Below are 17,531 nucleotides of genomic sequence, written 5' to 3'. Positions count from 1 at the left end.
GCAGTAACAACTGCAATCAAACGTTTGCGATAACGTGTGATGAGTCTTTTACATCGCTGTGGAGGAAAATTGCTAAAGAGTACAATTCATGGTTCCATCGATTATGACAAGCCGTCCAGATCCTGCAGAAGCAAAGCAGCCCCAGACCATCACACCAACACCACCATGAGAATATTATCCCAAAAGTCTCGGGGTCATCTAGGTGTTCCCACCTGTTTTTGGCAACTGCATGACGAGCCTTTGTGTTCATTTTGGTCAGCAGTGGTTTGCACCTTGCAAATCTTCCATGGATGCCATTTTTGGCTAGTGTTGTTTTTACTGTGGAATTGTGTACATTAACCTTTAACTAAGGCAAGTCAAGCCTGCAGTTCTTTAGATTTTTGTCTGTGTTCCTTTGTGACCTCCTGGATGAGTCGTCGAATATGCTCTTGGTGAAATTTTGGTAGGTCGGCCACTCCTGGGAAGGTTCATCACTGTTCCAAGTTTTCTTCATTTGTGGATAACAGCTCTCACTGTGGTTCGCTGGAGTCCCAGAGCCTCAGCAAGGGCTTTGTAATCCTTTCCAGACTAGTAGATTCCAATGACTTTGTTTCGCATCTGTATTTGAATCTCTTCAGAACGTGGTATCATGTGTTGCTTTTTGAGACCTTCTAGCTGCCTCACTTTGCCAGTCAGGTTCTATCTAAGTGATAGATAAAAGGTCTAGCAGTAATCATGCCTGGCTGTGTCTAGTGAAATTGAAACCCAGCAGTCAATTCAATTTGGTTAACTGGTTGATTTTTAGCTTGGGGGCAATTACTTTTTCACATATGGCCAGGCAGGGCTGAACAGCATTTTTTCTGGCTTACTGTGCGGGCTAACTGTGTAAACACGCTGGCTCTTCAAAACGAGAGTGTCCAGTTTAACATACTGTATGTTCACTGTTTAGTAGCGCTTTTTTGTATGTAAATGATTATCGATCTGATTCGTTTTCTGTCCTCAGGGACTAATATTACAGGAGCGGACAGGCACTGGCTGAGGAGCTGAGGAAGAGGAGCTGTTATGGGGAGAAAATTGTGCTGAACGGCTGGAGGCTGCTCACCTTGCCAGTGTATGTGGGGGAAAACACGACGGAACCAGTGCGACAGACTGACGTTTTCCCGGAACAATAAAAAATACTTGAACTTAGTAGACAAATTAGTAGTTCAGAAACAAAACGAATGAAAATAAAAACCCACTTGTATTGCTTTGCTTATCACAGTCACATCAGTGTTAGATGAATGCTGATGGCTAAATTTCAGACTAGGAGCTCATAAATCAGATGAGAGTGCATAAAATCCATATAAGCAGCTTAACAGATTGTGTGTGACCCTTTTTTTCTGAGTGCATTTTGTACAAAATTTTATGTAGTTTTTATCCTTTGTGTGTTAGAAATAAAGCAGGTTCTTGAAAGAGTAACTACACCCTAAGCCTTTTTTTTATTAACAGCTGAAATGCACTACGTTGTAATAGTTAAATATACCAGCCTTGCTTACATCTTTCCAAACTGTAAAAATATCATTTTTATTGTGGTCAGTTCCGCCTCTGTAGCTCCCCTCTGGATCAACTCTGCTAGGCACGGATGACGTGTCTTCGTACTTCGGTACAGTATGCAGATCAGTCAGAAGCGCTCATAAATATGAAAGCATAGGAGCCGAGAGTGAGAGTCACGCACTGAGCTTAATACCCCCAGCACCACCTCACAAGGCTGCGATGTCAAAGTTAAATGGCCATTGTTTTACCGACTGTGTCAACCTTTCGTCCGTACAGCCTTTCTTGAACTTTTTTCCCATTTTCTGCAGTTCCAGTGTTGCTTGCCGTTGTGAGTGTGTGCACCTGAGGGTTGGATTTATGAAGGGGAACGTGAATTTGATCAAATATGGACCTGTTGAACAGAGTTTTGGGGAATATTCTACCATTTGGACGCCTCTGCTGCTCGCTGATAATCATTTTCTGGCACTACGTTAACTCTCCGGTGCCTTGAGTCAGCGGCTCATACTGTTAAGGCTCAAGACGCACTGCCTGGTCAGAAACACCTTCCCTCGTCGAAGATGGGGATGGTAGTAGAGAAAAATCGTCAACCTCGTAAGACTCTCAGTTGCAAAAGTGCCGTTTGATTTTGTCTCTCTCCATATTTTCTGGCAGCTATGCTAGCTCTAAAAACACAGCAGCCCAGCTCACGCAGTCTCCCTTGCAGCCCCTCCTCCAAACCCACAGATCACTGCAGTGCCCCTGCCAGCGTGCCCCTCCCATTTTTGAGCATCTTTTTTTAAGTTGAGCCGGGGTGGAGTTAGCTGAAACATAGTTGGATGTAGTTACTCTTTAAGGTGGATGAGGACAGTGAATGACTTCATAAACTAGTAGTCACGATTATCTGTACTTATCTGGGGCACCGAGTCGAATACATAATGACAGATACAACTCCTTAAAGCAGCCTGTTCTTCATACACAATAAATTCCTGCAACAGCATTAATGCAGGAAAGCAGCTGCTGCAAATTCAGAAGCCATCTGTATACAGAGGTGATCCGCCTTTACTGTTGGAGGTGAGTGTAAGCTAACGAATGACTGAGTGAACAGATGAAACGTGTACAGCACAGCGAAACTTATGATGTATGATGGTCCTGAAGCACTGTCACGAATGCGATGCCTGCTAAAGTCCCTTTTCGGTTAAAATGCTGCCCGAAGAGAGGCGCCTTTAAAAATAGTGACAAGTTAGGCAGCTGCCTCTAGAATGGAACACATTATACAACTAGATATGCGTACCTAATAAACTGGCAACTCCAGTCCAACTCCTGAAAGCTGCATTATCAAAGACATTTTGGTATCTGTAAGAAACTCACTTCTTGCTTCTGATGTAAATGAAAACAGTGCCCTGATGGTAGCGATGGTCGATATGACAATATTTATTGTGATCATGATGAATGATCATAATATGCGAGTATATCATGAATATCATATCAATATCAATACTTAAAAAAACTATGGACCACCTCAATCTTTCATTAAAGAGACGGCACAATCAGCGCAGTTTAATTAGATTTTGTGTGGTGCAGTATGTAGAAAGGTTGAATAAAAATCAGTTAATTCATAGTTTTTGATATTACTCTTTAATGTAGCACTACTAGTTGTCCAGCACATTAAATATCATGATGCACATCATGAAATATCATATACTGTGAAAATGTCTTGAAGTATTGTGATGATACATCCACTGTCCACTGAAAAAACTCAACCAGCAGTAACGTTTTTATAGGGCTTACTCTGACGTAACTTTGTATCAGCCAACGAGGATGGCCTGGGGTGGAGCTTCAGTCAGTTACAACGATGTTAAGCAAGATGGAAGAGAAACTAATCACTGCTAAATATGTATAGTAAAATTTCTTGTTGAACTGGCCTGGAAACAAAAGGTTTCTAACAGTGTTAAACCAGGATTAGTCTTACTGAGATTGCGATGACCTCCGTTTGGAAAGTGTCCAGGCTGTTGTCTGTGATTTGTCCAGCTACCACGATCTCTGAGCCGTTGTAGTAGTGGCTGAATCTGGTCTGTGTGACATTGGCTGCTCCAGCATAGTTCAGGTGGACACCAGTTAACAGAGGAACGGCCACCTCCTCATAGAAACCCTACAAAACATGAAGACGGTGCTGAAATGCTGCTGTACAGCCGCAACACTAGAATGAATTTAACTGTCACTTTCTATCCCACCTGTAGCTGAAGATCAGCATCCGAGTCCTCATAGATCCTACGAGCAAGTCCATTGTTTTCCAGCGCCATTTTTTCCAGGAAATCGAAGTTAACATCAAATCCAAACCCCAGACAGTACAAAGGAAACTTCCCCCCAATGGCCTCTTTCACATTGGCCTGAATCCTTGTTGGGTCACTCTCACCTGTTCAAGAAGGAGATGTTACCTACACAGGCTAATTTCCCTGAGTGATGGAATCAGACAGAGCTGCAGAGAGGAAAAGCAACAATGATCTGTCTGTGTAACTATTTCCGGTTGTTGCTGCTACAGGTTAGCCACCAGACTGGAGGCCTCACTGCATGTATGAGTTTTTATTTTTTTGCCTGTATTTGGTGCTCCGTCAGTCAGCAGGATGAGGATGGAGGCGGAGCCTTCTCGTGGGTGTTTGTTGATCATCTCCACTCCCTTCAGCACTGCAGAATTGATGTTTGTGGCTGAGGGGCAGACATCAGCAATGTAAACATTAGATATTAACCAAAAAGCCACCTTCTCTGTTAAAGAACCCATATCCTAAGTTTTTCATGCATTTTTTTTTCTTAAAGTCCTATCACAATGTATATATATATATATATATATATATATATATATAACCCTTCACTGGCCTGACTTTTGATATATGCATAGTGTCTATACCCAAAATTCAATTTTTGACATATACCACCAAAATCCAAGTTTACCAAAACAACACTCGCATCCAGTTGCAATTTAATTTTCAGCGCTAAATCTCATCACAGTGACACAAGAAATATGAGTTTATCAAGCACTGTATGATCTTGATGATCTGTATGATAAAATGAAAATAAATGCTTTAAAAAAAATAATAATAAATGTGATGTGTGTGGAGGACTGTTAGGTGGATTTAAGGGCTGGAAGCTTATGAACACATTGTTTTAAAAACAGAAGTAGCCAAGCACACAATATAGACAAATACAGTAGGTACTGTTATCCAAATTTGAATGTGGCACAACTATCAACCGGTTCATCAACACATAAGTTCTAAATGGCAAAAATAATTAGCATACTAAAAAAGTTACGCTGGTCATTATTGCACAGCATGTTTTTTGTGTCGTACTGCAGTGTCTGAATGATGCTTAGCAAACTTCTCAGTCACAATTTTACTCATACAATTATACAAAGTCAAAATCACCCTCCTTGTAGAACTGTCATCACCCCCTTTTGGTTAAACTTTTATGGTATCAATATTTAAATTTTTTAAAATTTTATCTATATTCTTTATTTGATTTGATGTACAACAAAAAATGTTTAGGTTTGAGTACAGGCACAATCTTACATCCACGATCTTCAATCTTTTTCACAAAGTCCTTTGCTAGTCCCATGTTCCTCTCTGTGGCTTGGCGGAGTTTAGGTTTCCATACATCTACTTGACCATCAAAGATGATCAGCCCAAAGTAGTCCTCCTCAGCAAGATCTCCCAAAATTTTCAGCAGTGCTTCACGAGTCTAGAATAAAAAGATTCATCAGCAAATCTTGGTGATATATGGCATGTGCATCAAAATTATTTTGTTTGCTAATAAAGCACAGTAAAAATCACAAGTATTACATCAACAAGCAACTTTCAACAATGAAGTTAACCTGCTCAATCTTTCTCCCACTCATGGAGCCACTTCGGTCAATGACTAACACCACATTTTTCGGTATGCGTGGAATATCTGTAGGTGCAAAGTAGTGGACGAAATAACCGTCTGATGCCTGATAGGAATGAAAGAAAAGAGACAAGAATGAGAGAAAAGGAGAAACAATGATATGGATCATAATGTTTAATTCGACAACATGGGGAAGATTCGAGAAAACACAAATGAAACAGTGACCCCCCTAAAAACGCTGACATCCACTGTTAGGGCAACAACTGGAACTCTAGCAAACCTACCTGGAAGAGGACGCATGTTTATTTTGCCCCCACGCACAGTGAGGATGATGGTGAGAGCCAAAAATGTTCTCAGAGGATCACAGCTGGAGATTTGCAAAAGATTATACCATTTCAGAGTCACCCTGTCTCCAAAATCACATTAGACGCAAACTATATGCCAGCAAACTTTTCAGAAGACATGCCAAAAGAAAGCCTTTTCTTTCATCTAATGACCAACGTAAGCGAGGGGAGTTCGCTAGATGGTGCTGGAACCAAGTTCTATGGTAGATGAAACAAAATTAGAGCATTTTGGCAAGAAAAACTCAAAGTGGGTTTAATGTAAAAATACGGATGTTTACACAGAAAAGAGCCTCATCTCCAAAGTAAAGACACTGTGATGTTTTGGGGCTGGGAACCTTGATAGGATACATGGCATCATGGACATCAGATCATTGTATCAGATGATTTCAAATGAAAAACTGGGTCATGGTTGGACATTCCAGCAGGACAGGGGGCTATGTAGCTGATGATATTCACCTGTGCCTTGTTTCTGCCCAGCTACTTATGGCCATCTCTTTTCTCAGTAGGCGGCAGAGTCTAGAGAGAGGGACGAGCAGCAGCAGCAACAACAACAGACGAAATGACTGAAAAACTTAGCTTCGAGATAAAGACGAAAAAGTCTAGTTTAAAGCCACTGAAAAGTGGCCAGCTTAGGTTTCATTTCATTGTTGTGTTCGCTTGGTGAGTGAAAACAAAGAAAACAGCTGCTGAGACACTGAACCAAGCCTCCAGCGTCCTCCTTGTGCCCAGGGTAGCACAGGGCCTGCTACATGTGACATTTCATCTTTTTCATTTGGTTCGGTTGGTTTCACCAAATTATACACATGGGTGTTTGTTGACTGGTCAGAAATTTAACGTAATTAAAAAGGTATACATGCGCTAAGTCACTCTCACATTTGCCACCATAAAAACAGAAAAATAGTAAATAGAGGGACTTAACATATAGAAGTATCACAATCAATCACAATCATTACTTGCTGTCTTGCATGTTGCTGATGCTTGACAACATTTTGGCTTGTTTGGTGTGGACCATTGTAAAATGGTGGTGTTCCCACCAGCAGCGAACTGAACCAGGGTTCACTTGGAAGCAGACTAAGACCTTTGTTTTTGGCAGAACACAGTGCAATTGTTTGGGGCAGACCTGTGTATAGGTGGAGTGTTCAAACTCATCAAACAAAGAAGGTGTGAAAGCGAAAGCTCCCTACAAGAGGGAACCTAGGACCATGGGGACTCTGGACAGATACTGTACTGTAGTGTTCTGTTGCTGGCTGGCGTTCGCGCCTAAGACTCCGGAAGTATGTCAAGGCAAAAGCTCATGCACCCTCCAACAAAGGAACTTGGTTATGTTGATTAGTGATATATATGTGTATGCGTTTATTGTGTTATTAGGTGTCAGGTGTGGGTTTAGCTGAGGTTTTGAGTGTTTGTGTGGGAGGGGATACCATTGGCGTGAACCTGCTGGCTAAAAGTGACCTCCCCCTGGAGTTCGGCGTTCTGTATGTGCCCATTTCTGCCGTGTTTAATAAAGAGCACTTGTTGCAGCAAATCATGGCTACCCCTGTGTTTCATCTTCTGCCGATGCTATCGAGGAGTGATCTCAGATTCCTTTACAGTTACAGAATGTAGTCCATCTGTTTCTCTGCATACTTTGTTAGCCCGCTTTTACCCTGTTCTTCAGTGGTCAGGACCCCCATGGACCCTCACAGAGCAGGTACTATTTGGGTGGTGGACCATTCTCAGCACTGCCGTAACACTGATGTGGTGGTGGTGTGTTAGTGTGTGTTGTGCTGGTCTGAGTGGATCAGACACAGCAGTGCTGCTGGAGTTTTTAAAAACCTCAGTGTCACTGCTGGACTGAGAATAGTCCACCAACCAAAAATATCCAGCTGACAGCGTCCTGTGGGCAGCATCCTGTGACCACTGATGAAGGACTAGAGGATCACCAACACAAACTGTGCAGCAGCAGATGAGCTAGCGTCTCTGACTTTACATCTACAAGGTGGACTGACAAGGTAGGAGTGTCTAATAGAGTGGACAGTGAATGGACACAGTGTTTAAAAACTCCAGCAGCACTGCTGTGTCTGATCCACTCAGACCAGCATAACACACACTAACACACCACCACCACATCAGTGTTACTGCAGTGCGGAGAATGGTCCACCACTCAAATAGTACCTGCTCTGTGAGGGTCCATGGGGGTCCTGACCACTGAAGAACAGGGTAAAAGGGGGCTAACAAAGTATGAAGAGAAACAGATGGACTACAGTCTGTAATTGTAGCAGGGCTGCAACAAACAACTAATTTGATAGTCGAATAATCTATCGATTACTGAAACGAATAATCAGTCATTCGGATTATGAATCACTACATTACCAAATAACTCTTATGTAGCTATTAGCTTTTAAATTAAGCTTGAGGTTGTTTCATGCATTTGCTAACTAACAATGAAGACAATAAAGATGAATAACATTCAAACACTCACTGTTTTAATGAACTTTCATGCTAATGCAAAAGATAAATAAAACTCCAAAATATTTTTCCTGTCAAAATTTAAAACCAAGGATGTGCAAAGTAGCAGAACAAAATATAACAAAACTAAATCAGTTTTTCTTTAAATCAAGTAAATAAAAAAAAATCAATCTAAATTTAAGTTTTAAATTTAAACTTCCTGGATCGGGGCCTTGTCGTGGCGGAAGGGCTTGTGTGGTCTAGGGATCTTCAGAGCTAAGTTGTCGGGAGCAACATGCTCCTGGTAGGGTCTCCCAGGGCGAAGCGGTCTGGAGTGAAGACCCAGACTAACTTGATCCAAAAACCCTCCATGAAAAACGGACACAGAAGATCGTGTACCCTGCCCGGGAGAGGGTTACCGGGACCTACCTCTGGAGCCAGGCCTGGGGGTAGTGTCCATCGGCGAGCGCCTGGTGGCCGCTCAGCCCAAAGAGGCAACGTGGGGGGACCATGTGGGCCCACCACCCGCAAGGTCCAGCATGGGGGAGTGGTGCAGTGCCGTACAGGCAGTGGGAGATTGCAGGGGGGCCCTTGGTGGCCTAGGCCCCTGCGGCAGAAACTGGCTCTTGGTACGTGGAATGTAACCTCACTGGGGGGGAAGGAGCCAGAGCTTGTGCGGGAGGTTGAGAGGTACCAACTAGATATAGTTGGGCTCACCTCCACCCACAGTGTCGGCTCTGGAACCAAACTCCTGGATAGGGGTTGGTCCCTCTCCTACTCCGGGGTTGCACAAGGTGAGAGGCGCCGGGCGGGTGTGGGGATACTCACGAGTCCCCGGCTGGCGGCAGTGCAGATGGAGTTTGTCCCGGTGGACGAAAGGGTCGCCTCAATGCGTATTAAAATCGCAGAGAGGAAAACTCTGACTGTTGTGTGTGCTTATGCACCAAACAACAGGTGGGAGTATTCGGCTTTCTTGGAGCAAGTGGGCAGGGTTCTGGAAAGGGCCCCGCCTACAGACTCCATAGTCTTACTGGGAGACTTCAATGCTCATGTTGGCAATGACTGGGAGACCTGGAGAGGCGTGATTGGGAAGAACGGCCTGCCCGATCTAAACCCGAATGGTGAATTGTTATTGGACTTCTGTGCCAGGCATGGACTGTCCATAACGAACACCAAGTTCGAACACAAGGATGTTCATAAGTGTACATGGTACCAGAGCTCCTTGGGTCAAAGTTCAATGATCGACTTTGTTGTCATTTCATCTGACTTGGGACCATATGTTCTGGACACTCGGGTGAAGAGAGGTGCTGAGCTGTCAACTGATCACCATCTGGTGGTGAGTTGGATCAGATGGCAAGGAAGACTGAGGGTTAGACCCGGTAGGCCCAAGCGAATAGTGAGGGTGTGCTGGGAACGACTGTCGGAGGCCCCTGTTCGGAATGATTTTAACTCCCACCTCCGGGGGGGCTTTTCTCATGTCCCGGAGGAAGTAGGGGACATAGAGTCTGAATGGACCCTGTTTAAAACCTCCACTGTGGAAGCTGCCAGGCGTAGCTGTGGCCAAAAGCTTGTTGGTGCCTGTCATGGCAGTAACCCAAGAACCCCCTGGTGGACACCGGTGGTGAGGGAGGCCGTCAAGCTGAAGAAAGAGGCCTTTAGGGACTCTGACTTCAAATGAGGATATTGTCGGTCGGTGGAAAGAGCACTTTGAGGAATTCCTTAATCCGGGAGACATGCCTCCCTCACGGGAGTCAGGGCCAGAGGCCTCTGGCGTGTCAAGCTCCATTTCCCTGGTGGAGGTCACTGAGGTAGGCAAGCTCTTCAGTGGCAAGGCACCGGGGGTGGATGAGATTCGTCCCGAGATGCTTAAAGCTCTGGATATTGTGGGGCTGTCGTGGCTGACACGCCTCTGCAATAGTGCATGGACCTCGGGAACAGTACCCTTGGACTGGCAGACCGGGGTGGTGGTCCCTATTTTCAAGAAAGGGGACCGGAGGGTGTGTGCCAACTATCGGGGTATCACACTGCTCAGCTTCCCTGGGAAAGTCTATGCCAAGGTGCTGGAAAGGAGACTTCGACCGATAGTTGAACCTCAGATTGAGGAGGAACAATGCGGATTCCGTCCTGGCCGTGGAACAATGGACCAGCTTTTCACCCTCTCACGGATTGTTGAGGGGGCATGGGAGTTTGCCAACCCAGTCTACATGTGTTTTGTGGATTTGGAGAAGGCTTACGACCGTGTTCCCCGAGATATCTTGTGGGAGGTCCTCCGGGAGTATGGGTTGCCGGGGTTACTACTCTGGGCCATTCAATCTCTGTACTCCCGGAGTGACAGCTGTGTTCGTATACTCGGCATTTAGTCGGACTCTTTCAGTGTTAGCGTTGGACTCCGCCAGGGTTGTGCCCTGTCTCCACTCCTGTTTGTGATATTCATGGACAGGGTGTCAAGGCGTAGCCGGGGTCAGGAGGGCATTATGTGTGGAGGCCGGAGGGTGGCGTCTCTGCTATTTGCAGATGATGTTCTTTTGGCTGGATCACATGGATGCCTCCAGCGCACACTGGAGCGGTTTGCAGCTGAGTGTGAAGCGGTTGGTATGCGGATCAGCACCTCCAAGTCTGAGTCCATGGTCTTAGCCCAGAAAAGGATGGCATGCCCACTCCAGGTAAGGGGAAAGGACTTGCCCCAGGTGGAGTTTAAGTATCTTGGGGTCTTGTTCACAAGTGATGGGAAGAGGGATCGTGAGATCGACTGCAGGCTGGGACAGGCGGCAGCAGTAATGCGGTCGCTGTACCGGACTGTAGTGGTGGAGAGGGAGCTGAGCCATAAGGCAAAGCTCTCTGTTTACCGATCGGTCTACATCCCGACCCTCACCTATGGTCATGAGCTGTGGTTAATGACCGAAAGAATGAGATCGCGAATACAAGCGGCGGAAATGAGCTTTCTTCGCAGGGTGGCGGGCTACACTCTATTTGATAGGGTGAGGAGCTCGGCCATCCGGGAGGAGCTTGGAGTAGAGCCACTACTCCTCCGCATTGAGAGGAGCCAGCTGAGGTGGTTCGGGCATCTGATCCGGATGCCCCCTGGATGCCTCCCGGTGGGGGTGTACCAGGCACGGCCTACCAGAATAAGACCCCGGGGTCGTCCTAGGACCCACTGGAGGGATTATATCTCCAAGTTGACCTGGGAGCGGTTTGGGGTCCCCGGGAATGAACTGGAGGAAGTTGCGGGGGACAGGGTGATCTGGGATTCTCTGCTCTCCCAACTGCTACCGCGACCCTATCTGGACTAAGCGGTTAACGATGATGATGATGATGATTTAAACAGTGCAGTCTGTGCTCTGTGCATTCTGCTGTCTGTCTACACTCTTGCAACTAAATTCTACAGTCAGTCTTTACTGAAAAGTCTGCGTCTCTCTGTGCTCCTGTGAGAGTCTCGCTCTCCTCTGAGAGCAGATATTCCCAGCTGTAGAGTAGATGAGCTCTGATGGAGCGGACGGGAAAGTGGCCAAGGTTTGTGGCAAACTTGTTCTCTACACAGTTAAATTAACCCTTTGTCCAGCTGCCCTGTGTTTTCATGGAGAACTACGTCCTGTTAGCGAGTGGAGCCAAACGTTTGCAGAGAACACAAAACTGTTTGGAAATGCTCTGGTGTTTGCCGAATTTGAGCGCACCGGTGGTCTCGTCGTTAAACGACAATGCAGTGTTTAAAAGTGTAAACGTTATCTGGAAAGTGCACAGGGTCGCTGTGAATAATAGTTACTTGCTTCTCTGTTCCAACTCCATTAACAATACCAGAAAACATGCATTTCAAAACAGATGTGCAGCTCATAACAGGAAGTAGGGCGGATTTTAACATTAGCATTAGCTAACCAGCTCGCTAGCACAACTATCGCTGCGTCCTAAACCACACACTTCTGTACTTCACATATTACACTAATGAGTGTACTTCTAATGCTATATGTGCCATTTTCACACACTATTTAGTGTGGTAGTATGCGATTTGGGACATGGCGTATCTTACCGAGATGTATCTTATATCTATCGACGAGTTTCCTCTTCAAATGCTCCGGCATGGAGGATGTGCTCCCATAGCCAGATGAGGTCGGCTTACAAATAGCACAACTGACAGCCTTTTTTTCCAAGTTTAGTGTGAAATGTGCCCACACTTTTGAGGATTTTGTTCTTGAGGCTGACGTCACGCTGTTGTTAACTCTCCAGTGAGCAGTAATGTCAAAACATTCCTAGTGAGCGCGAGAAAGACGCGTAATGACGTCATCAACTAATCAACTATTAAATTAGTTGCCAACTAATTTGGTCGTCGATTTTAGTCGACCAAGTCAAATAATCACTGCACCCCGAAATTGTAGAACTACAAGGTGCACCTATATAGTAAGTGGAGCTGATAAAATGGACAATGAGCGAAGAAACAAGGAGGTGGTCAGAATGTTATATATTTTATAAGGGTTTTTGTGTTACTTACACATCTACTTAATTAAAGGCTAGGTTTCTTATAATTTCAGTGTGAAATAGAGCCACTTGTCTACAAAGACATTTTTAATTATTTTTAAAATTATTTAATTATTAATTATTTTTATTAATTATTTTTAAATAATGGCCCCAAATTTGTAAAGCTGATTGCAGGTCTACCATCAGTACTGTGCAGTAACATGCAATACCTGTAGTTCTCCACTGGGTTTTGGTCTGTCTACATCATACATTATGATCAGGTCTCCATTCAGTCCATTTTCACCACAAACGTCACACTTGGTCTGCTGCTCACGAGTGGGATAAAAGTTCACCCACGCCTGCAAATACAAAACATTATACCACGATTATTTGGACATCTCTGCTGCCGTTTTTCTTCTTGTTTTCACTTTAGTTGGTTTTTACTCCCACTCTTTTGTCACCCTAACTCCTTGGAACTGAGTTACAAGGGGTAGTGGTTGAAATCTTCCCCTATGAAATGGGACAACCCTCACAAAAAATAAAAAAAAAACATTAACAGGCTACCAGAGCTGCTCTGTAGGCGACTCGACCTGTCTTCAGTGACAGCAGAGGAGGAAAAAGTTCAGCTCTTCACTGCTGGGCTTTAGTTACATTTAGGACATCGTATGCTTTCAAAGAGGGGTATAAGACAATTATTGTCGCCCACCCCTAATTCTTTGGTGATACAAAGCTGAAGTCAGATATTCACCAGATTCTTGTTTGAATTTTGCTGTTCCACCTTAAATGGTGCAGCAGCTACATTCTGGCGCTTCAGGCGTCAGATCTGCTGGACTATTGAAGGTGGAAAGTTAGCTAGCTAGGTAGCTACCGAGATGTTAGCATGCTATTAGCGTTTTTTTTTATGCTTGTTAAGAAAACGACCATAATACACTAAAACAACATTAAACTAAGATAATAAAATGGTTATCGTAATTTTTAACTGAGAAAATTCTCACATTTGTGGGTTTCTTTGGTCTCTTGTTCAGCCATCTTGCCGGTTTTTCTTTTTTTCTCATAACTCTCTGTTTGGAGTCTCTGAAAAACCTCTGTTCATGTAGCTCTAACACTTTGCCCTACCCCTCTATCTCAACAAAAATTGGGACCCTACCCCTAGACGTGAACGTGCAAAACAGAGGGCTAAGGGCTCAGTGGTGGGGCGAGGGGTGAAATGGGTTTGGGCCTACATGTCTTAGAAACATTTCCACATTCTTAAGTGATGAACAGGACTGTTTTTTTGTGAAATAGTTTAAACTAATTAAGAAGAGTAATCACATTTGTATGGCCTAACTGACCTGTAATAAACTTAACACTTAGTTTTGTGTCTGACATATATTTATATGTATTTATTCTCACCTCTTTAGTCTAAATTTAATTGAAGGATTGACAAAATATAGTAACGATTCTAAGTACAGGTCGTCCTCACCTCTTTACCAGATCGTGTAGTGGTTACAGCATTGGCCAGCTCATTAGTGTTCAGCCCTCCTTTCACTTCCAGTAAGGAAATACCTGGACTCTCATGGATGTACACATCAATCTCACAGACACACATGACCATAAATAATTAGTACTGAAACTACATAAGACAAAAAATCTTCATCCACTGTCCTGTGTTACACACAGTGTCCTCCTTTAGTGCAGCACAGAAAGCCTGATCACCATTAAATCTGTTTCGTGTCTTTACCTTGAAATCTCCTACAGGCTGCATTGGTTGGGCATTGATGAGTAACTGATATTTGCCAAGTCGTCGTTGTAGCAGCTCCTCATAGGTCAGTTCAAAGGTCACTTTACTGAAAGCAGCCACCGTCACTGAGGTTTTAAAGTCCTCCAGAGTCCTTCCTACTGAGCTGGAACACACAGGGATCTGGTATATCAACACAGCTGATAACAGACGTACACCCACTGGCCACTTTATTAGGAACTCCTGTACATCTCCTGTCACGCAATTGTTTAACCAACCAATCGTGTGGCAACAGCACAACGCCGAAAATCAATGCGGGGAAAAACGTGATCTACGTGACACTGACTATGGCATGTTGTTAGTGCCAGACAGGGTGGTATTTCAGAAACTGCTGATCTTTTACACACAACAGTCTCTAGAGTTATTGATGAGAGGTCAGAAGAGAATTGCCAGACTTGTTCAAGATGACAGAAAAGCTACAGTAACACGAATAACCACTCTTTACAACAATTCACCAATTTGTTCTGCTCTTGTTTCATGAATAAGGCCAAATCTGTTTTAAAATGTGTTGCTGAAACTGTAATATGATTTGACTTTTTGGATTAGATACCTGACCACTCCAGCACTTTCTCCACGAGACACTGCCTGACTGTACTGCTGCTGAGCCTCTTCTTTCTCCTTCACAACTCCATCATACGTCTTCCCCTCTATGGTCCTGAGAAGGAGAAGTGTTTTTAGACATCAAAACTTCAGAAGTTTCTATCTTACTTATAAAACTTTATAATTTACTTCACTTTCTGGACGTGATTCTCTTTGTCTTAAGGATACACCTGACTAATCCAGTGTTATCAAGCTGAGTAACCCCACTAAATACTGCACAAACATTGGGAACAGAGTTTTGGTTCCATAAAAAAAATATTTATAAAAATGTATAAAAAGGAGAATGTACTGGCATAAAATTCTTGGTACATTTTTCATAAAGTCAACAAACAATCCCTTTTCTCCTTTAACAGAATATTCTATTTAACAACAGCCCATAAGTACATAATATTTGTGTATAGAGACTAACTGCATCAGTAAGCCCAGTGTTAAATGCAAAAATACATGAAAAAATTGTATTTACTGTTATTAATATTATTATTATCATGATACTAAACTAACCTCTCCCACAATGACAGTTTTGTGATTTCATTTGATTAATAACCTCTCTGCTGCAATTGCTGTGAGGTGACAGTTAACCTACCAAACATGCAAATACAAAAATAACAGTAGAAAAATTATTTTCTTAGTCATATTTACTCACATTCTGAATTTGCTGATGAAAGCATTCTTAGGAATCTTGACCTGGAAATGGACTTCTTTGGACTCATTGAGTCGATTTGCCACACGGCTCTTGATGACTGTGATGGCGTAGCGGCTGGTTACCGTGGAGTTTATGTGGAAACTGTAAATGTCAATATCTCGTTCCTGTGTGTAGGAAAAAACAGTGCAGAGAGGATTGCATTTGCCAATGCCACAGTAAAATTTAACAACAGCATTAAGCGTTGTAGCTATTAATAACATTATAGCTGGAAAATGTTTGTGTACCAGACTGTCAATTAGATTTGAAGTCAATGATATATTGCACATTATATCATCTTGGCCTTAAGTACAGAGGATCGATTTAAAGCTTTAAATACTTCAGACATTCTACTGTAGGCTGTTTGTTTATAATGCTTAGGTAAACTACACTTTCTTCAATTAGTGAGTGCACAGATTTTTATCCGGTTTCTATTTCTACCCAATTTGTCTATCGTATCATTAAAGACTTCCTGAAACTTAGAGACAGCCAGTTTCATGGTCTAGAGCTATTCAGTGTGCTAAGTAAAAAATAAATAATTAATTATTAACAGAAATAGTAAAAATGTTTTATTATTTGCTTAGAAAACTAAACGTTCAGATTATACGACTGGTTGCTTTTGTGATTTTTTTTCTCATGTTCATTCAAATACTGCAATTATATGTAGTTTCACAATTTTCTCCATGAGCCAGGTTTATTCATTTCTTAATTCTCTATTAAAATATAACAATAAGAAAACATACAAAATGATTCTAATACTATCCCAGTATTGAGATTAATACACCTAGATTAAGGTTACTAGACCTTCTGACTCCTTCCATTTGCCTCTTATTTCCTGAAAACTAAAGGTCATTTTTGCGTGGGTGTTCTGGCTGGAGTTAAGTCTGTGTGATCCAACTTCCAGCTCTCTGTAAATATTGCAAATAAAAACTAACAGTGTTATCAAAAATTGAATAACCTACTTTCATCTGATCAAATAATCATTCAACAAAGTTAAAATTCTTACATTTTCAGATCATGGCAATAGTGTACTTATTGTACTATATAGTTTATAAGAATCAGATCTACACAATAGACGCTAGTTTCCTACATAAAATAACTGCTTGATTTCTTGAATATTTTGAAACCTTTCTTATTAGTAGCAATATACAAATATGCACAATATACAAATTCCTATACAGCCCTTTATGCTATACCACCTGCAGTTGTAAGTATCATCAGAGCAAGGGGAACTCTTGGAATACAGGGGCTTACACAGCGAATAAGTCAGATCAATAAATGGTCAGACATCTAAGAGTATCTAAAATGAAGAAAAAACTATTTTTCAACAGATTTTCATACAGTAACAGGCCTAGTCACTAAATGTTTGGGGGAAAATTTTTTCTTGAGTCAACCATTAAGATAGTAATGGATAGTAATAGGTCAGAATCCCTTTAAAGCCAAATCACACAGAGTACTCTGCATGTAGAAACAATCAATAAAACCTCAACTGGCCTAACCTGGCCTTTCACTTTACCTTAATGGTTGGGACGGCAGTGGTAAAGCTGAGCAAGAAGCCAAATAGAGTTACGCCAACTGCGGCTCGACCCATGATGATCCACGCAGGACTGAAGCTGAACAAATGCACACAAGCTTTTAAAGAAACCATGCAGACTCTGCTATTGGTCACCACAGATAAACTAAAGACAACACCCTCTCAGTCATCAACCTCTTACGGTAACACTGGTGTAAACAAAAACAAATAAAGATCAACACTGGTTGCATCTGACTAAATAAGCATACAGCAATAATCCTTGTTATGGTTAAGATGTTGCGCTGACATGGAGGAAATCTGTCGGCTAACGAATTATTATCTTGTTTTCTTAGGGAACAATTTGTACTCTCAAGTATGAAA

At 42.8% G+C, this 17,531-nt stretch overlaps 1 protein-coding gene across 4 annotated transcripts in view; it reads right to left on the bottom strand.

The window, feature by feature from the left end:
• LOC118799317 (inter-alpha-trypsin inhibitor heavy chain H3-like) overlaps positions 1-17,283 on the bottom strand; it is a 46,089-nt gene extending 28,806 nt beyond the window's left edge. For 3 of the 4 annotated variants that reach the window (XR_005006109.1, XM_036559078.1, XM_036559079.1), the window contains exons 1-11: positions 17,154-17,283; positions 15,602-15,765; positions 14,909-15,013; positions 14,302-14,464; positions 14,044-14,154; positions 12,812-12,940; positions 5,354-5,470; positions 5,052-5,220; positions 4,084-4,194; positions 3,723-3,904; positions 3,461-3,640 (exon numbers count right to left, since the gene is read on the bottom strand). Coding sequence is in view for 3 of the 4 variants with exons in the window: in XM_036559078.1 (XP_036414971.1) it covers positions 3,461-3,640; positions 3,723-3,904; positions 4,084-4,194; positions 5,052-5,220; positions 5,354-5,470; positions 12,812-12,940; positions 14,044-14,154; positions 14,302-14,464; positions 14,909-15,013; positions 15,602-15,765; positions 17,154-17,228 (1,506 nt within the window). In the remaining variant the exon portion in view is untranslated. The remainder of the gene's footprint in view (positions 1-3,460; positions 3,641-3,722; positions 3,905-4,083; positions 4,195-5,051; positions 5,221-5,353; positions 5,471-12,811; positions 12,941-14,043; positions 14,155-14,301; positions 14,465-14,908; positions 15,014-15,601; positions 15,766-17,153) is intronic. The other variant, XM_036559075.1, reaches the window with a different exon arrangement.
• Between the last annotated feature and the right edge of the window lie 248 nt (positions 17,284-17,531).

The sequence above is a fragment of the Colossoma macropomum genome, unplaced genomic scaffold (assembly GCF_904425465.1).
Source record: "Colossoma macropomum unplaced genomic scaffold, Colossoma_macropomum, whole genome shotgun sequence".
NCBI lineage: Eukaryota > Metazoa > Chordata > Actinopteri > Characiformes > Serrasalmidae > Colossoma > Colossoma macropomum.
This window is presented reverse-complemented; position numbering and strand designations above follow the sequence as displayed.